The sequence below is a fragment of the Bubalus kerabau genome, chromosome 2 (assembly GCF_029407905.1).
Source record: "Bubalus kerabau isolate K-KA32 ecotype Philippines breed swamp buffalo chromosome 2, PCC_UOA_SB_1v2, whole genome shotgun sequence".
Lineage (NCBI taxonomy): Eukaryota > Metazoa > Chordata > Mammalia > Artiodactyla > Bovidae > Bubalus > Bubalus kerabau.
The window spans coordinates 39,747,529-39,768,516 of record NC_073625.1 but is presented as its reverse complement, the minus strand read 5'-3'; the positions used below and the strand labels follow the sequence as shown (position 1 = coordinate 39,768,516).

At 44.3% G+C, this 20,988-nt stretch overlaps 1 protein-coding gene across 16 annotated transcripts in view; it reads left to right on the top strand.

Annotated features, from left to right (window-relative positions):
- Positions 1-20,988, top strand: part of MCPH1 (microcephalin 1) — a 229,870-nt gene that overhangs the window by 68,398 nt on the left and 140,484 nt on the right. For 14 of the 16 annotated variants that reach the window (XM_055567551.1, XM_055567550.1, XM_055567566.1 and 11 more), the window contains exon 11: positions 2,130-2,292. In XM_055567551.1, coding sequence (XP_055423526.1) covers positions 2,130-2,292 — 163 coding nt within the window. Of the gene's footprint in view, positions 1-2,129; positions 2,293-2,372; positions 2,433-3,008; positions 3,204-20,988 lie in introns of those variants that run through there. The other 2 variants (XM_055567561.1, XM_055567564.1) reach the window with 2 other exon arrangements.

The following is a 20,988-nucleotide window of genomic DNA, read 5'->3' as shown; positions in this document are numbered from 1 at the left end:
CAGCCCTCACGTCTGTGCTGTGTCCGTGTTGATCTCTGTAATTAATACTGAAGTCAGAAGAGCACTGGAAATAAGAGAGGTGGTGAAAAGGCTGTGAACAGTTCAGCACCGAAGACCTTTGAGTGGTTTGGACGGCATTTAGAGGCGTTTTAGTATTTGCCGCTCCTCTTGCTCGTCTTGTGCTGCACGGCTCTTCGAGTCCACCACCCCCACCCCGTGAAGGCCCTGTAAGTGGAGCCTCGCTGGTGGAAGCGCTTCCCTTAAAGATCTTAAAGAAGTGCTTTAGTGGGACGCTTTCTACCACCGTGGTAAAAAAGCTGTCTGCACATCTGGTGGAAGCATTCACAGCTCCCTAGCATACTCTTATCATCTCCCTTAAACATTAGCACAATGTTGCACATCCCCAAAAAAATACCGTGCCTTATTCTTTGCAACAGATTTTTGAATTTTTATTTAAAGAGGAAAAAAATTTTTTTAAATAGCAGAAGTTTTAGGGCTGTAAGATATCCATCAAAACACTGGGACATCTCAGGGAAAAACAGGCTGCAGAAAGAGTGCATGCTTCCAAGACTCTGGGTGGCGGGATCCTATCCCACCTGTGGCATGAAGTTAGAAGGTCGTTCAAAACCCACATGTTATCTAGTGGAAAAGAAGCATGCTCACAAGTTCTGTTTATGTCTTGTGAAATACATTGGTCATCCTAAATAGTTTAATACAGAAACGAATAATTGAATATTGGTCTAACATTTTTAAAAGTCTATATTTTTGCCCCAAATTTAAAAAACAAAAAAACACTGATAGCTATTTTCTCAATCGAAGGTTTGAAAATCAAACTCTTCATTTAGGCCATTTTGAATCTCTTTTTGATTCATTCCTGCCCCACAAATACTTGTTGTCAGAAGGTAAGAACAAGACTTATATGTTCTAAGGTCATATTGATTAGCTGTGTTTTGCAAAGATCCTTGTTATTGATTAGCACATCCAGTGAAGAGCTAGAAGCTCCCAGACTTGGAATGACAAAATCATAGATATGCAGGAACAGGTTTCTAGAGAGCATCTGGCTTAGAGGTTTTCACTTCTTTTTGCTATTGTTTTATTTACATTTTGTACCCCTCCCCCAATTTAAATATTTTCAGCAACTCCAATAAGCATATATCCTCTGGTTAAAGTGATGTGTCTGGTCCTGACTCATCCATCTGCTATACCCTGGGGATCCCTGGAAAATTCTCACCAGCATAGAGGTCAGGCCTTGTATTTCACAAGTGGAGAAATAGGTCTTGTGATCAGCGAAGCCCAGATCATGATAACTGAGAAATGCCATAATATAAGCAGGAGATAGTTGGAGATGATGTGCGTAATCATGGACAAAACTGCTTCCTTCCTTTTGGAATGTAATTTTTGGAGACGAGAAGTTTCTTAACTCACTGTGCACGTCATGGTGTGGCTCAGAAAGCCTACGTGGTGTTCATGTTTTGGCAGGGATTTCCCAAAGCTGCTGGCAGAGAGGGGGAAAAGCAACATGTAAGAGTTAAAGGCATGATAGAAAGGTGATTGTAAAAGGAAGAAAGGGAATATGAAGAGTGATTTGGAAAGTTAGGGAAGAGAAATATTTAAAGAGAAAAAAGGGTACTTAAGGCATTAATGGAATGACAAATCAGAAGATAAAGAGTGATGAGCTTTGTGAAATTTGCCCTGAAGTTTTAATGAACAGGACCTATAAAATTTTATGTTTGACTCTTAATAAACGTTTCATTTTTAAAATAAAATAAGTGAGGATCTTGGTTCTGACAGTGGAAAAACTAGATCCGACAGGACTCAAAAGTACACACAACCGGGTCTGGGTGTGGAGGAGGCCTGGTGCAGGGGACTGGCAGGCCCCACGGAGCACCTGGGGAAACCGCTTTTAGCTTTGGGGCCGCTGTTTCTTAGCCACTAGAACAGACAGTTGGAGTTGAGATCTGAAATTTATTTCCCCCAGATTTCAAGTTATGGATTGCAGGGAAACGAGCACCATAGAAGTCAGTGTACATTTTTTCCTAGTTTTTTTTACATTTTAGTTCATTGTAATCCCCTTGATGTTTATGCACAGAAAAAACAACCGTGTGTTGATTTTTCTCCCCGCTTCACAGAAAGTACAGCATGGTGATCCAGGTCGTGAACAGACTGAAGGGCTTCTCGCTAGCGCGGGAGGTGTGCGGCAGTACCACGCACGTGCTGGCCGGGAAGCCTCGCCGCACCCTGAGCGTGCTGCTGGGCATCGCGCGCGGCTGCTGGATCCTGTCCTTCGAGTGGGTAAGTCTCGGCGCCCGCACAGTGCGCATGCGCGTCCCGGTTTCTCGCCCCGGGCTGAGTGGCCGTCCTGTCCGTGTTAGTCTTGCCCTCTCTCCTCTGATGGTCCTCGCCTAAAGCTCTGATGGTCCCCAGGAGGACGAGCAGGTAGGTTTACAGGTAAAGAGCTCACGGCCACGAGCAATGTAAGATTAGAGCAGACTTGGAAGGAGAACGCCCAGTGCACATTCTCACAGTCAAATGCTCACTCTTCTGTGCTTGACCAAGAATTAATGTGACCTATGTTAGCGATGGTTTAAAAAGCCAAAGGAATTCCGTGATTGTTTTCACAGATGGGTCTACTTACTGAGAGACATGTTCGTTTAATCCCGTTTGGATATGTTATTATCTATGCATGTCTGTCTGTAACATTACTTGCCCTTATTTCTGTGTATTAAATGCAGAGTTTGGGTTTGTTTTTTTTTTTAAGTCATTTTTTTCCCCATTATTCTTGAAATTGAAATTGTTTCTTACTCTTTCTATTTTTACTTTGACCCACAACCCGTGGTCACTCCAAAGCATTACTGTCTGATGAGGGTAGCATCGTTTGTTACTTGCGTCAGTATTTTACATCTGCTAAGTACCCAGCCTCCCTTCTCCTCCCCCAAGCATGTGTTATACTGCTGTTGTTGTTCAGTCACTAAGTCCTGCCAATTCTTTTGTGACCTCGTGGACTGTAGCCCGCCAGGCTCCTCTGTCCATGGAACTTCCCAGGCAAGAATACCGGAGTGGGTTGCTGTTTTCTTCTCCAGGAGATCTTTCCAACCCAGGGATCAAACCTGCATGTCCTACATTGCAGGCAGATTCTTTGCCACTGAGCCACCTGGGAATGCTCTGTTAATTTAAGCTGGTAGAATTATAATATGCAAATAAACAGCAGATATATTTCCAACTTCAGCTGTGGTCTTTTTCCCTTGTTATGATTTAACCTGCATCTCTCTCTGGTGTGTGAGGTTTAAGATATTAGTGGTTGGAGTCATAAAGTGGAAAAGGCTGGAATTCCCCCCCACAAAGTCCTGTTTGTCTAGGCAACAATTAGGAATTACCTTACTTAATTATATACAAGTACTGGTCCACATTTCTTTGTATGCAATGTCATTAATAGCTCCAGCCTCTGTGAATGAATATCCTGTTTGCTTTCTCTCCAATTCACAATGTCTCTGTTTATCAGTCACCTCTTCCTTCCCTCATGTCTCAGAGGAAGACATTATCTTTTATGAGGCCAGGCAGCTGTGCTCTGTTCTATACCAGCCTGTCCTCCTGGAACGCAGAGCCAGTGGAGGGCACGGGCATGAGGGCTCGCCCTCCCTGCTCCCAGGCACGGGGAGCCCTGCCTGGGTGCCCCCATTTCTGCCCCAAGTCCTGCCAGGGTTCCACCACTGATCACATGTAGAAACGGAGCCAGGTGTGCATTTAACATCAGGCCACTGTGTGTGAAATTAACCTCTGTCTGTGGGATTAACTGCTATCCATGAGCAAGGCGGGAAGTGAAACATGTTATCTGATAAACTTCCTGTGCTCAGACAGGACTGCCTGCCTGGGCCTTCCTGCCCAAGGGGAGGAGCCTTGCCCACGGTGACATAGTGAGCAGACTGAGTGTAAGTGCAGTAATAAGCCAAGAAAAGGAAATAAAAGGCATTTAGGTTATAGAGGGGAAAGAGGGAGCCACCTCTGTTCTCAGACCACATGAGAGTCTGTGTGGACAACTGCAACAAATCCACCAGAAAGCTCTCAGGATTAATAAGTGAGTTCAGCAAATTGTTGGCAAACAAGGATTCAGTAGTACAAGGTCAATACTAAGATGGTGGTGGTGTTTAGTTGCTCACTTGTGTCTGATTCTTTGCGACTCCCTGGACTGTGGCCAGGCTCCTCTGTCCATGGGATTCTTCAGGCAAAGATGCTGGAATAGGTTGTCATTTTCTCCTCCAGGGTATCTTTCCAACCCTGGGATAGAACCCAGGTCTCCTGCATTGGCAGGAAGATTCTTTACCTCTGAGCCACATGGGAAGCCCCAACACTGACATACTTAAGTTTAAATGTAACAGAAAAGGATGTGCAGACTCTGTGGCCTGAAAGATTGGAAACAGCAGAGACATATCAGGTGCAAGGACTGGAAGACTCAGTGTGGTTCAAAGGCCCTCTCCCCTAAAGTGCTCTGCAGATTTAATATGTTCCTGCTCACACTCACAGACTTCACTGACGATACGCAGGCTGACTCTCAGATGTGTATGTGGAAAGCAGGGGACAGCACAGCTGGGACAGTTTAGAAAGCAAAGCACAGAACTGGAGGCACATGCCCGCAGGGTCCATGGTACTGTGTTAGTGTCCTTTGGCCGTGTTAAATGACTACAAATTTAGAGGCTAAAGCCCCTCGACCCCCCACACCTGACCTGTCTTCTCACAGCCTCCGAGGTCAGCAGTCTGCACAGGCTTCCTGGACTCACGGCCAGGTGTTGTGGGGCTCTGTCCCTGCCAGAGGCTCCGAGAGAACGCCTGCTTCCTGCCCTCTTCAGTTTCTGCGGGCCGCCCACGGCCCGTGGCTCACAGCCCCTTCCAGCCGTGGTGTCACCAGCCTCTGCTTCCCTGGTCATGTCTCTAACTTCCTGCCTGCATCATTCGTTCACTGGGACCCTGGTGGTCTCTCGAGCCCCCCAGGCAATCCAGAGCACCTCCCGTCTCGAGGCCGTTACTGTCACTGCACCTGTAAAGCACCTGTCTCCGCGGCAGGTCACAAACCCCTGGGACTGCTCCACAGATAGCTGCAGGGCCCTTCTGCCTGGTCTCATGATAATGCCGATGCGTTATTTCCACAAGGGCCGCATAACACTACTGTATCCCTGGCTGATGACTTTGATTTGAATTCTACAAGGGCAGGCTTTCCAAAAGTTTAGAAAGACCCAGAAGGAGGAAGGCCATGTGAGATGCGGAGCCTGGTGTGATGCATCTGCGTGCTGAGGAGCCCAAGACGTGAAGGAGCTCCAGGAGGAGGGTGCCTGGGCCAGGTTCTCCCTCAAAGGTCTCCCTCCCTCCCCTCTGGAAGGGATCCTGTCTACACCTGCATGTGGGACTTTTAATCTTTCAGAACAGGGTTTGGTCATTGTAAGCAAGGAGACAGACTGGTCAAAAATAGAGCTCACTGAGAAAAAACTAAAGAGTTGCTCACAGAAAGACTAGAGTAGGTCACCCTGGGCCTCCAGCCATCCCCAAACTGTGCGTGTTCTTCCTGACGCAGAGCTCACCCACGGTGCTGGCCCAGAGCGAGGCTGAGCCACAGGGGAGGGTCGGCTGTGGACCCCCAAGACTCGAGCAAAGGCAAGACTGGGGCGGGGCTGTGTTATTGCTGAAGCCAGGAGCCTGCCTCAGTCAGGGTTTTAACACTAGCAAGACAGTGCAGGACAGCATTCGGTTAACATTTTAAGCAGCACATTTTACCTGCCAGTATAATGATTTCAGGGCTTCCCTGGTGGCTCAGATGGTAAAGAATCTGCTTGGAATGTGGGAGGCCTGGGTTCGATCCCTGGGTTGGGAAGAACCCCTGGAGGAGGGTATGGCAATGTACTCCAGTATTCTTGCCTGGAGAATCCCATGGACGGGGAACCTGGTGGGCTACAGTCCATGGGGTTGCAAAGAGTCGGACATGACTGAGTGACTAAGCACAGGACACATAATGATTTCAAACAGTGGTAAAGCACTTTCTTAGAAATTTAATAGAATTTTGCCCTTATTAAGCCACTAATTAAGCCACCGGTTCTTCTGGAAGATAGGACTTCTGACAGGTTTATGTATTGCACTTGTCTAGTATCTCATACATCCAATGCCTTCTACTAAGAAGACTGGAGTACACAGGTGGCTGTTCAGAGGGAGAGGATGGAGTGAAAATGACGGCACTGAAAATGCAGTTTCATTGTATGTCTGTACACACACGTAAATCCATATGTGCTTGCTCTGTGTGGTGGTTCCCATCAGTTTCCCCTAAAGAATAATAAGTACAGGCCAGTGAAATGGTGAGCTACCCTGCTGCCCCCACGTTGGAGAGTTTAAAGTTAATCATCCCCAGAGAAAATGGTACATCATGTGAATTGCCAGGCTGGATGAAGCACAAGTTGCCATCAGGATTGCCGGGAGAAATATCAACAACCTCAGATACACAGATGACACCACCCTTATGGCAGAAAGAGAAGAAGAACTAAAGAGCCTCTTGATGAAAGTGAAAGAGGAGAGTGAAAAAGGAGGCTTGAATCGCAACATTCAAAAAACTAAGATCATGGTATCCGGTCCCATCACTTCATGGTGAAGAGATGTGGAAACAATGGAAATAGAGACAGACTTTTATTTTCTTAGGCTCCAAAATCACTGAGGATGGTGACTGCAGCCATGAAATTAAAAGATGCTGGCTCCTTGGAACAAAAGCTATGACAAACCTAGGGCGCATATTAAAAAACAGAGACATCATTTTGCTGACAAAGATCTGTCTAGTTAAAGCTGTGGTTTTCTATGTACAGATGTGAGAGTTGGACCCTAAATAAGGCTGAGCACTGAAGAATTGATGCTTTTGAACTGTGGTGTTCAAGAAGACTCTTGAGAGTCCCTTGGACTGCAAGGAGATCCAACCAGTCCATCCTAAAGGAAATCAGTCCTGAATATTCATTGGAAGGACTGATGTTGAAGCTGAAGCTCCAGTACTTTGGCCACTTCATGCGAAAAGTTGACTCATTGGAAAAGACCCTGATGCTGGGAAAGACTGAGGACAGGGGGAGAAGGGGGCAACAGTGGACAAGATCTAAGGCATCATTGACTCAAGAGACATTAGTTTGAGCAAGCTCCAGGAGATAGTGAAGGACAGGTAAGCCTGGTATGCTGCCGTCCGTGTGGTCACAAAGAGTCGGACGTGACTTAGTGATGAACAACAACAAGGGAAAATGAGACAGAGGCTGCTGAGCCGCCTGGGTGCCGGGAACCTTTTCCACCAGGCAGCCTTAGGGAAGATGTCCCATCTCCCTGAGCTGTGGCTCCTCCTTTGTAAGACACACCCAGTGACAGGATGTCCTTCATAGGATCGTGTGAAAGCTAAGAGTTGAAGATGTGTGGTGCTCCTCGCAGCAACTGACAAAAAGTAGGGATTTAACACGTTAGCCTTACAACAGAAATAACTTAGTAACCTCCTGCAAGAACTGTAAAAATCAACTGCTACATCCTGTCCCCACAGCCTTATGTAGGGAAAGAGTACATTAACCCTGAAATTGACCAAAGGCACTTGCCCTGGACAAGTGAGGGAGGCTGGAAATGGGGATGGTCTGGGTGGGCAGTGAAGGCGGTGGCGGGGGGGCGCGTCTGCATCCGTCCTTGCAGGAACCCAAGAGTAGCATCTTTCCTGATCCAGAGGCCAACTGGAGGATTTCAGTGTGCCTGAGAGCCCACTTCCCCTGAAGGCACTGTGGTGCTGATCTTCTCCAGAACCTTCAGAGTACTATTCCTCCAAGCGGTCGCTCTCAGGTTCCAAAGATAGTTTTGGAATTCGTGTCTATGCAAACAGCTTCCCAACGATGCACAAACCCTCCCTATTCGTGGAAAACACCACCCCCTGGGAAACCGAAAAGCACAGGATACACTGCGGCTTAAAGAAAAATGCCTGGTCATGTAATTGTGATGACTCAGAGGCTTCCTCTAAGTGGGCGAGGGGGCGGGTTGTGACGTGTTCACTGATGCTTATAGATGAAGGCCTTGAAAAATACCGTAGACATGAACTGAACCCCTTTCCCTGTCCAACTCCATCTTAAATAAGACAGACATGCTCCCTGATTCTTGAATGGCTTCCTTTGATTTTCTAAAAAAATTGAAGCAAACAAACGTGGTAAGCTGTTCTGAGAGACAGAAGTCGCTCCTGCTATTTCCAGAGCCGCACGGGGTAGTTTCTAACGCGCAACGCACAGCGCAGCTGTCAGCGACCTGTTCGTGACTCTGGACAGGAGCCTCGCAGGTGGCGGCTTCTGTTCAGGTTGGTGCTAGAAGGATCCACACGCTTACCGAAGGATCTCATATCTTTGTGTAAAAGGAACGACTCTCTGCCTGTGGTCTGCCTCCGTTCTGCTTGTCCTCAATGCAATTTGGGGGATTCTTAAAATATTCCTTTTGGCGAGCGCGATCAACTCGCCTCCAAGAAAAACATCACTGGGAATGTTTTTATTTCAGGGTTTGTGTGGTATTCTCTGGAAATTTTTTGTAAAGGAGAATTCTAACAGCTCTTTAAAATTAGATGGTTGTATGTGGCCCAGTTTATCATATCCAAAAAATTATGGTGATTTTATAACACAATTCAGTTTGGATTTTTACTTAATCTTTTGTGGGTGTGTATGAGAAAACCGTGTTGGCAACTTCAGCTTGTTTACAGCAGTTCCTACTTTCACTGTTCACTCTGCTGTTTTCAGCAAAGCAAGTAACTTTTTTCCTGCTTCATGATGGAGTTGTCTGTCAGAAACATAGAAATGTAGGCCTGTGTCCTGTTCAAGAGGAACAGGAAGTAACACAAAAGAAAAAGAGAGAAATTGGTTTTACCAGAGTGTCCCTTTACACTTGTTTGCTATATTTTGTTTAAGTGTGGGGCTCCTTGAATTCTCTAGAAAAAGCGTATTTCACGTATTTGGTGTCTGCCTCATTCTTCCTGGCGTTACCTGAATTCCACCCCACCTGCGTGCCCTCTGTCCCAGGAGAGGGGGACCCGCGACTTCTTCTCCCCTCTGCTTCCAGTACACGCTGCTCTGTTCCCCTTTCAGACACACACAGGACTGACTCAGCCTCTGTGTTCAGGTTAGAAAGTGTTGATTCTGACTGCTTTTGAGTAAAGCTTGATGGGGACTCTTAGAGCTAAGTCTCTTATAGCAAATTCAGGGCTTAGAAGCTTAATCAGTCTTGCAGCCAAATTTCAAGGCACTGTAACTCTTAACAGAAGAGTAGAGAAGCACTTCATAGTCAAGGGTGTCACAAATCAAAACATGATGTCCTGGCGGGTCAGTTGTCTTGAAATACGGTGATTCCGTTTGGGCTTTTCCACACTGACCTCAGTAGGCGATGCATCTGGGAGATGTACGTTATTAGGGTGAGCACAGGGTCAACTGTCTGAAGAAGAATGAAACGTATCCCTGCAGCCCGAGCCTGTCCTGTCGCTTGGAAGAATGCTTAGTCACCCTTCTGAGATCACAGCCAGTGCTGAAACCAGACTGGTCCAGCCTTTTCCCTGGTACATCCCTGCCCTCCTGAGACTGCTCAGGAGGAATCCATCCTGAAACTGTCTTCTCTGCTTTCTTTATAAACCTGAAGTGAGCAGATTAACCCTGAATCATTTTTAGACAGAATGTACTTTATGCAGTGTGCCTGTGGCCAGGGATTCTGAGCTGTTTTCCTGCATTCTTTAGCAAACGTTTATTGGCCGCAAGGCACTGATGATGTGAGAGCTCCACCTCGGGTCTTCAGATCTTCCTTGATTTGATTCCAAAGTCATTTTGACTGTGCCAGAGATTATATTTTGATGAAGTACTTACATTTTAAAAAGCATTTTCACATCCTGTGTCTCCTGGACCCTGTGAGATAATAAACACTGTTGTGTTTAGTGGTAAAGACACTAGGAAAAGTAGCCCTTCTGACTTGGATATCAGGATTGACTCTGAAACAGTGTTGATAAAGATGCTACCCTAAGGCACTGGGTAGAAGCAGTCATCTCAGAGCACACCTACTCTGACATTTTTTCTTGTTAAAATAATGGGTTCTGTTTGAGGACTGACACAGAGCCTGCCTCCCTGCTCCTTTCCCTTGTGATTCCTGCAAAGTGCCCGACCCCTCTCTGGGGCCCCGGGAAGTGGCGGCCTGCAGGACTCCGGCACACCATCCACCATCCTCTCGGCCCACCAGGTGTGCCCATCCCACGCTGGAGGAGCGGGCTTGCCCACAGCCTCACCACTGCGGACAGATTGAAAGGGGACCTATCAGCTCATTGTTGTTCAGTCACTAAGCTGTGTCCACCTCTTTGCAACCCCGTGGACTGCAGCACGCCAGGTTTCCCTGTCCTTCACCAACTCCCAAGGTTTCCTCAAACTCACATCCAATGATTCAGTGATGCCATCCAACCATCTCATCCTCTGTTGCCCCCTTCTCCTCCTGCCTTTAGTCTTTCTCAGCATCAGGGTCTTTTGCACTGAGTCAGTTTTTCATATCTGGTGGCCAAAGTATTAGGAGGGAGGGGGATACTAGATAAAGGTTCTGTATGTTAAAGCAGAGGTCTCTGTATTTGGCAAGCAGTGTGACTGCATAAGGCTACACCTGAGAAAGACCCAGTGACCCCGTCCTGTTTAGTGCCCATCCATTTCAAAACACAGCCTTCAGGGCTCTCACTGTTTCTATTTTATTTTGCTTAACTTGGGGCAGCCAAGCAGAAGTGCTAGTTCTTAACTTTCCCAAACCTCACATTATCTCTTCATTGCTTTATGCTTGAGAATTCTAGGAACTGAATCACAAATTCAAAGCTCAGTTTCAGAAAAAGCTTCAGTTATACCTAAAGTTACATCTTCATTATTTAACCTTTGCAACTTTCCATTGAATCCCTAGACTCCTCTGTGTCTCTGGTGTCCCAAGGAAGCAGTGCTCTCCTTCAGCAACAGCACAAAAGTTTTACCTTGAGGTTTTCATCAGAAAATGCAGCTATGATTTCATTCTCTGGGACTTTTCGAAAATGAGATTCAGCCCTCCGTTGTCACAGTGTCTGTCAGTGACCTTGGGAACTCTGTGAACTGCCATACTGTAATGTTTCTGAGCTCTAACCTGAGTCACCATAGATTGCCACAGAGCATCCTTATTGTTCAGTCACTATGTTGGACTCTCTGAGACGCTGTGGACTGCAGCACACCCGGCTTCTGTGTCCCTCACCACCTCTCGGACGTAGAACTGGGTAGAGCATCAGACTTAACCTCTCTTCATCTCTGCACGAGTCCGCTCTGTGAATTGGGCTTTTTGGCATTTTGGGAATAGTGGCATTTTGAAGAGAGCTGATGGAAGAAGTACTGGAGTTTTAAAAACCATTGTAATGTCTTTCAAAACAAAATTGACAACACTTTGCTACCTTGATGCTTACTGTGTGTGATCCACACGATGAGTTTCTCCTAAAATTCATTGCCCTGGAAGGTTCCCTACAGAAAACCTTCTCAGCTTTTCTTTACCAGAGAATAAGACATACATAAAAGTGATTTTGCAGCTGAACTAGCAGCTTGGCGTAGATGGCATGATAGATCTACATCTTAGTTCTTTTGAATTGATCTGTATTCTTTTGCAAGAACAGATAATGCTGTGTGTGAATATTAAATTTGCATAACCTGATAATCTATCAAGCACTGGTCATTCTCAGGGTGTTCACAGACCTGAGACACACAAACGCAGTCATGGGCTCTCGTGAAGTGGGGCAGGAGGAGATGCTTCTGTCCTTCACAAGGTCCTTCCTGCCTTCCTCACAGGCTGCCTGCTACGTGCCGTATCACACAGCCTCCGAGAGGCCTTCAGTGACTAGAGAAGCACATCTCCAGCAACTTTGCTGCCTATAGCTAGTTTATCTTGGTTTCATTGTTGTTGTTCAGTCGCTCTGTCGTGTCCAACTCTTTGCGACCCCCTGGACTGTAGCACGCCAGGCTTCACCTTCTCCCGGAGTTTGCTCAGACTCATATCCATTGAGTCAGTGATGCCATCCAACCATCTCATCCTCTGTTGCCTCCTTCTCCTCCTGCCCTCAGTCTTTCCCAGCATCAGGGTCTTTTCCAGTTCAAAAGCACCGATTCTTCGGTGCTCAGCCTTCTTTATCCAGCTCTCACATCGGTACATGACTGCTGGAAAAGCCACAGCTTTGATTATAGGGACCTTTGTTGGCAGTGGTGATTCTGCTTTTTAACATGCCATCTAGGTTTGTCACAGTGTGTCTTCCACGGAGCAGCCATGTGTTGCTCATTTGGTTTCACTGGGTGATAACAAAACAAGAGAGACTAATACATAAGTGTTAATTTATGCACAGGACTTTTTTCCTTTTGTTGTTGTTCAGTCATAAGTTGTGTCTGACTTTTTGCAACCCCATGGACTGTAGCATGCCAGGCCTCCCTGTCCCTCACTTTCTCCCAGAGTTCACCCAAGTTCATGTCCATTGAGTCGGTGATGCCATCCAACCATCTCATCCTCTGCCACCCTCTCCTTTTGCCTTCAATCCATGGATGCCTTCTTGAAATAAAACATTTCTGTTAAACTGTGAGCAGTATTTTTTGGTAGTAAATCCCATGAGAGAGTTCTGGCCATACCCTCCTTGGCACAAGAGTCTAGGACCAGGCCAGGGCTGTTTCAGGTGGACAGCAGCGCCTGCATGGCAGACACCAGGGGTTTAGTGACCACAAGCTCTTGAGGACAGAGGCTGTGCCTGTCTTGTCTCACGTGGCCCAGGACTCGGGCTGGGGCGTGAGGCGCAGCACTTTGTAGAAGAATGAATGAGTGAGCAGATAGGGTGACTAAACATACTGTTATTTCTTTTAAAAGTCTTGGAATTTCTTGAAGCCTCTGAGCTAAAAATGTCATTTAAAAAGATTGTACATCATTATAAATTACAGAAGTGCCCATGTAGTTCGTGTGTTTCTTGTTAAAATTCATGAAAATAAGATGACCTGATGCTCATTTAAGGAAAACCATCTTATAACTCAAATTCACAGAAAGAACAAAAAACAGTGATTGCTCTTAGTAGCCATAATATTTGGTTTATTGTCAGAGATGGTAATAATAATTTCTGCTTTGTTTTCATACAGTGATGTTTCTGCTGTTTATTTTAGTTACATTGGAATGTGTTATATTTATTTCTTTGTTTTCGTTTTGATAAGAAAAGTAGAGCTTGTGTTATTTATAAAGATGTTTGGACTTCACATTTAAGTACCCTGCTGAAATTCCGGGTCACCATGCTCTCTACTGAGCAATATGTAAAAAGTGGCTCATTGTGAGCAGTTAAGCTTTGAAATCCAAGAATAACCCATTTTCATTTTCGCCGTCTGGAAAGGATTGGGTAAAATATAAGCAGAATAAATCTTAACTTCAGTGCCTGCATGTGATATAGCCAAACATTTTTGTAAGAACGTTCAAGTACATATCAACATGTAGCTGCTTTTTTCCTCTTCCCATCTGGTATTTAGTCTCTGTCAAGTTAATATCTCTTACAAAAGGGAGAAGAATTCTTAGCTACTTATTTTTAGCACTTTATTGCTTATTTTTTTGTTTTGGTTAAATAGGTTGTGTTAAGTTTTGGGTTTCCTGCCATGCCCCCACCCCCTTTTTTGAGATGGCTGAAGCAGTGCTTTTCAAACCTTAAACACCTGTGAATCACTTGAGGCTCTTATTAAAGTGCAGATTGTGACTCCGTGGGTCTGGGTCTCGGGGTCTTCGTTTGCCCCCACGTGATGTTTTGGCTGCTGGTCTCAGGAGCACACAGGGGAGAGCTGGTGCCCAGTGAGCATGCTGAGAATGGGTATGATGTTAGTCACACAGAAAAGTGAAGGGTGTGGGGCTGCCTTGCTGGGAGACGTGCGTATGCTCAGCTTGTCAGTGTTGTTGTGGTTCAGAGTCGTGTCCGACTCTTTGTGACCCCATGGACTGCAGCACGCCAGGCTTCCCAGTCCTTCACCATCTCCTGGAGTCTGTTCAAACTCATGTCCATTGAGTTGGTGATGCCATCCAGCCATCTCACCCTGTGTCATCCCCTTCTCCTCCTGCCTTCAATCTTTCCCATCATGGTTATTCGAAGTTATACTATTGATGGCCTCAATGTTTCAAAGTGGAAACTGAGACTTGAGCAGTTCTAATAGATTGCTCACAGTCACAGTGCTTGCAAACGGTGAATTTGAGGTTTGAATTCAGCTTTTCCTCCATCCATAGGCCATGGACTTTCTGGCATCTAATTCCAGAGGTAGCCTAGAGGATATTTTTATTTTTTGCTTCCTTAAACTTTGATATATTCTTTCTGTGACTGCACACCACCTCTTTGTGTTTTGAAAAGATTAATGGGTAAGAGTGAATTTTGTTCCCAGCCTTGCCGTTCCCCAGCTGCGTGACAAGTAAGGCAGGCCGTGTCCAGAGAACACTCGGTACTGATTTACTGTTATTAAACAAGCTTGTTTTTTTGACACCTGTTGCTAGTCTCCCTTCAAATCTTGAAACCTTGAAGCCAAATGAAAGAAGCCAGAAGGTCACATATTGTAAGATTCCTTTCATATGATGGACCTGAAAGGGGAAGGTCCTTGGACAGAAGGCTGATTAGCAGTTAACCAGGCTGGAAGAGAGAAGAGGATGAGGAGTAATCACTTAATGGGTACCGGGTGTATCCCTGGCCTGACCCAGAAGTTTCAAAACTAGAAAGAGGTGGTGATTGCACAACAATGAACTAAATGCCACTGGGCCAGACACTTTAAAATGGTTACTTGTGTATTATGTGAATTTCACCTCAAATTTAAAATCCCATGGAAAGTTGCCTCACTAAGGCAGACTACTGGACAGGCTTGTTTTTTTTAAGTGACTTGATGGCATTATAGAAAACATTTCTTGGTGTTCTGAGATGTGTTGGAAATACTTACTTTGGAGCAAACATCATTGCCTTGAAACTTAGCCAGTTCAAGTTGGTCTTTCTGGGAGACCAGACCTCCTCTATTTTCTGGCTCTAAAGTGTTCAGGACTTAAGCGTCTTATTACATGGTTATTACAAGTTACACTGTTGATAGCCGCAATTTTTTATCCTGAAGCTTAATCTAGAAACAACTTTATTGCCACAGCACTTTCATTAACTACATGTATATTTTTGTAATCTATAATAATATATTTTCATATGATAAAAAGGTTAACTAACTTGCCGCTTGTCACAAACCTGTAAAGAGATGGGCATTGGTTTAACCCACTTGCCTGGGTTCTGTGTTAAACGGTACATGATAACTGTCTCTTTGTGGAAAAAAGCATAAATATCATTATTCTTTCTAGAAAAAGTCAAAGCAATGGACCCAGTAGCAAATTCTCTTAAGGTTTTATTGTTTGAGGAAAATCAATTACTCTTATAACCGAGGTAAAGAATCTATGAGATCTGATGAGTAAAATATAATTTTATTTTTATAGTTCTGTTATTAGCTTAAAATTTTAAAAATTAGCAGTGACCAGTTTTGTTACTCTTGGATAGGAAAGAAGAAATTTGCAAACGCTAAATATATGTTTCTGTGTCTCCACAGACTCTTACAACAAAGGGTTGTATGTGTTTTTTTTTTAACCCCAGTTGATGTGGGGAAGGATTGTTGTTGTTTTCCAGTTGTTCAGTCATGTCCAACTCTTTGCAACCCCATGGACTGCAGCACGCCAGTCTTCCCTATCCTTCACTATCTCCCAGAGTTTGCTCAAACTCATGTCCGTTGAATCGATGATGCCATCCAACCATCTCATCCTCTGTTGTCCCCTTCTCCTGCCTTCAGTGTCTCCCAGCATCAAGGTCTTTTCCAGTGAGTCGGCTCTTGGCATCAGATGGCCAAAGTGTTGGAGCTTCAGCTTCAGTATCAGTCCTTCCAATGAATATTCAGGGCTGATTTCCTTTAGGAGGGACTGGTTGGATCTCCTTGCAGTCCAAGAGACTCAAGAGTCTTCTCCAGCACCACAGTTTGAAAGCATCAATTCTTCCACATTCAACCCTATTTAGGGTCCAACTCTCACATCGGGTACATGACTACTGGAGATGGAAGGGGAGAAAGTTTAATTTTATTTAATTATTTAATTTAATTATTTCTTTTCAATAATTAAAGGAGAAAATACATATACTTTCAACCTGTTTGAAATCAACTAGATTCCCTTGGATTAAATCTGTGGCACAAGTTTCTAAACCATCAGATTTGAATTTTAATTACTTAATTGGCATTTTATACAATATGAAGTTCTTTGTATTCAAAGAGCATTGTTGACTTTTCCCGTAGAGCAGACACCCCCGCTTTTTCCCCTTGGCTGTGCTATGTTCACACTCTGTTCTTAGTCCCAAAATGCAGTTGAGTTTAACAGTTGTGTATGGTAGGTGGTATGGTCTGGAGACAAGTCCAAAAACAATGATTGATTAGCCTGGCTATTTAGAAACTGGGAATAAACAATATTACAGTTACACTAAGACATTGTGAATGTTAATAAATGGTTTCAAGCCAATTAGTAATGCTCTCAAGTCAGTTACATCAGCTTCCTATTGTAGTTGTGGTTATTAACACCAGCAGTGAAGCATCTGGAATCATTGAGTTTTCATGTGCAACCTAAGATCCCTTTCACAATTTGCTTTTCTCTCACCCTGGCCTTGTAAAATCTCTTATACATGGAAATAACTATTGTTTTCCATCTTTTTTTTTTTTGAGACGCAAAAAAATTAAGGGTAACTTGTTTAGTGTCTTTGCTTGTTAAATACTCTGAATAAATTAATTTTTAAGACCACCGAATAAAATTTTTTAGACAGTAAACTATTAAGAAATTAAAGTGAATATTACCCTGGTATCTCAGTGGTAAAGAATCTCCTGCCAACGCTGGAGTTGTTGTTGTTCAGTCACCAAATCATGTCTGACTCTTTGAGACCCCATGGACTGCATCACAGCAGGCTTCCCTGTCCCTCACCATCTCCCAGAGTTGGCCCAAGTTCATGTTCATTGAATTGGTGATGCTATCCAACCATGTCATCCTCTACTGCCCTTTTCTTCTGCCTTCAGTCTTTCCCAGCATCAGGGTCTTTTCCAATGAGTCAGCTGTTCGCATCAGGCAGTCAAAGTATTGGAACTTCAGCATCAGTCCTTCCAATCAGCATTCACAGTTGATTTCCTTTAAGGTTGACTGGTTTGATCTCCTTGTTGTCCAAGGGACTTTCAAGAAACTTCTCCAGCACCACAGTTTGAAAACATCAATTCTTTGGTACTCTGCCTTCTTTACGGTCCAGTTCTCACATCCATACTTGATTACTAGAAAGACCTTAGCCTTGACTCTATGGACCTTTGTCAGCAAAGTGATGTCTTTGTTTTTAACACACTGTCTAGGTTTGTCATAGCTTTCCTGCCAAGAAGCAATCGTTTTCTAATGTCATGGGTGCAGTCACCATCTGCATTGATTTTAGAGCCCAAGAAGAGGAAATCTGTCACTGCTTCCACATTTTCCCCATCTGTTTGCCATGAAGTGATGAGACCAGATGCCATGATCTTACTTTTTTTAATACTGAGTTTTAAGCCAGTTTTTTCACTCTCCTCTTTCACCTGCATCAAGAGGTTCTTTAGTTCTTCTTCACTTTCTACCATTAGAGTAGCATCATCCGCATATCTGAGGTTGCTGATATTTCTCTCAGCAGTCTTGATTCTAGCTTGTAATTCATCCAGCCCAGCATTTCACATGATGTGCTCTGTGTATAAGTTAAATAAACAGGTGACAGTAAACAGCCTAGTTGTACTCCTTTCTCAATCCTGAACCGGTTGTTCCATAGAAGGTTCTAACTGTTGATTCCTTACCTGCATGAAAGTTTCTCAGGAGACGGGTCTGGTATTCTCATCTCTTCAAGACTTTTCCACAGTTTGTCATGATCCACAGAATCAAAGACTTCAGCACAGTCAGTGAAACAGAGGTAGATGTTTTTCTAAAATTCTCTTTCTTTCTCTGTGATTCAGTGAGTGCTGGCAATTTGATCTCTGGTTCCTCTGCCTTTTCTAAACCCAGCTTGAACATCTTTAAGTTCTCAGTTCACATATGCTGAAGCCTAGCATGCAGGATTTTGAGCATAACCTTTCTAGGTGAGAGATGCGTGTGACTGTCTGATGGTTAGCACATTCTTTAGTACTGCCCTTCTTGGGAATTAGGGTGAGACTCGACCTTCTCCAGTCCTTTGGCCACTGCTAGGTTTACAGACTTGCTGACGTATTGAGTGCAGCACTTGGATGTGTGTGCATGTGCTCAGTCGTGTCTGACTCTTTTTGATCCCAGGGACCACCAGGCTCCTCTGTCTATGGAATTTCCCAAGCAAGAATACTGGAATAGGTTGCCATTTCCTACTGCAGGGGATCTTCCAGACGCAGAAATCAAACCTGTGTCTTTTGTGTCTTCTGCATTGGTGGGTGTATTCCTTACCACTGCACCACCTGAGGAGCACTTTGATAGCATTATCTTTTAGGATTTTAAATAACTCTGCCGGAATTCCATCACCTACGTTAGCTTTATTGTCTGCTGTGCTTCCTAAGGCCCACTTGTCTTCACACTCCAGAATGTCTGGCTCTGGGTGAGTGACCACACCATCACAGTTATCTGGGTCTTTATGATCTTTTTTTGTACAGTTATTGTGGGTATTCTTTCCATCTCTTCTTGATCTCTTCTGTTTTGTTAGATCTTTACCATTTCTGTCCTTTATTGTGCTGTTTTTGGATAAAATGTTTCTAATTTTCTTGATGTGATCTCAAGTCTTTCTCCTTCTTTCCTCTAGTTTTTGCATTGTCCATTGAAGAAACCCTTATCTCTCCTTGCTATTCTGTGGAACTCTGCATTTAATTGGGTGTACCTTTCCCTTTCTCTCTTGCTTTTTGCTTCTCTTCTTTCTTCAGTTTTTTGTAAAACCTTCTCAGACAGCCACTTTGCCTTCTTGCTTTTCTTTTTCTTTGGGATGGTTTTGTTCACTGCCTCCTGTACAATATTATGAATCTCTGTCCATAGTTTTTCAGGCTCTCTATTACTAGATCTAATACTCTGAATCCATTGGTCACCTCTGCTGTATAATCATAGGGGATTTGATTTAAGTCATACCTGGCTGACCTAGTGGTTTTCCCCACTTTCTTTAGTTTAAGCCTGAATTTCGCTATGAGAAGCTGATGATCTGAGCCACAGTCAGCCCCAGGTCGTGTTTTTGCTGACTGTATACAGCTTCTCCATCTTTGACTACAGAGAATGTAATCAATCTGATTTTGCTATTGACCATCTGGTGATATCCACGTGTAAAGTTGTCTCTCGTGTTGTTGAAAAAAGAAAAGTGAAAGTGAAGTCGCTCAGTCGTGTCCAACTCTTTGTGACCCGTGGACTGTAGCCCACCAAGCTCCTCCATCCACGGGATTCTCCAGGCAAGAATACTGGAGTGGGTTGCCATTGCCTTCTCCACGGGATCTTCCCAACCCAGGGATCGAACCCAGATCTCCTGCATTGCAGGCAGACGCTTTAACCTCTGAGCCACCAGGGAAGCCCCCTGTTGTTGAAAAAGCGTGTTTGCTATGACCAGTGTGTTCTCTTGACACAATTCTGTTAGCCTTTGCCCTGCTTCATTTTGTACTCCAAGGCGAATCTTGCTTGTTACTCTGGGTATCTCTTGCCTTCCTACTTCAGCACTCCCAATCTCCTATGATGAGTAAGACATCTTTTTTTGGTGTTAGTTTTAGAAGGTCTTCTAGGTCTTCATAGAACGGATCAACTTCAGCTTCTTCGGCATTGGTGGTTGGGACATAGACTTGAATTACTGTGATGTTTAATGTTTTGCCTTGGAAATGAACCAAGGTCATTCTGTCATTTTTGAGGTTGCACCCAAGTACTGCATTTTGGACTTTTTTGTTGATTATGAGGGATACTCCATTTCTTGTAAGGGATTTTTGCCTACAGTAGTAGATATAATGGTCATCTGAATTAAATTCACCCATTCCCATCCCTTTTAGTTCACTGATTCCTGACATGTTGATGTTACTCTTGCCATCTCCTATTTGACCATGTCCAGTTTACCTTGATTCATGGACCTAACATTCCAGGATCCTATGCAGTACTGTTTTTTACAGGATCAGATTTTACTTTGATCACCAGACAGATCCACAGCTGAATGTCATTTCTGCTTTGGCCCGGCCACTTCATCCTTTCTGGAGCTATGAGTAGTTGTCCTCTGCTCTTCCCCACTAGCACATTGGACACCTCCTGAACTGGAGGACTCATCTTTTAGTGTTGTATCTTTTTGCCTTTTTATACAGCTCATGGGGTTCTCATGGCAAGTATACTGGATTGGTTTGCCATTCCCTCTTCCAGTGCATCACATTTTATCAGAACGCTCCACTGTCTAAGGTGGAGACATGCGTCCATGTGGAGACATATGACCCATTTGTCTTGGGTGGCCGTGCAGAGCATGGCTCATAGCTTCACTGAGTTATGCAAGCCCTTTTAATCACAACAAGGCAGTGAGATGCAGGGCAATGCAGGAGATGCGGATTCAGTCCCTGGGTCTGGGAAATCCCCTGGAGAAGGAAATGACAACCCACTCCAGTTTTCTTGCCTGGGAAATCCCATGGACAAAGGAGCCTGGCAGGATATAGTCTATGGGGTTGCAAAGAATCGGAACAAACTTAGTGATTAAATAACAAAGTGAATGTTTAAGAAAAAAAGTTTAATTGGTTCTGATCCAGAAAGTGGCATTTAGTTCTTTTGATCCTTCAGAATGTTCTATTTTATGGGGAATAGAGAGTTGAAGAACCTAATAAAAGCTGTGATAACTAGAGTGAAAGAGAAGAGTGAAAAAGTTGGCTTAAAGCTCAACATTCAGAAAACGAAGATCATGGCATCTGGTCCCATCACTTCATGGGAAATAGATGGGGAAACAGTGGAAACTGGGTTAGACTT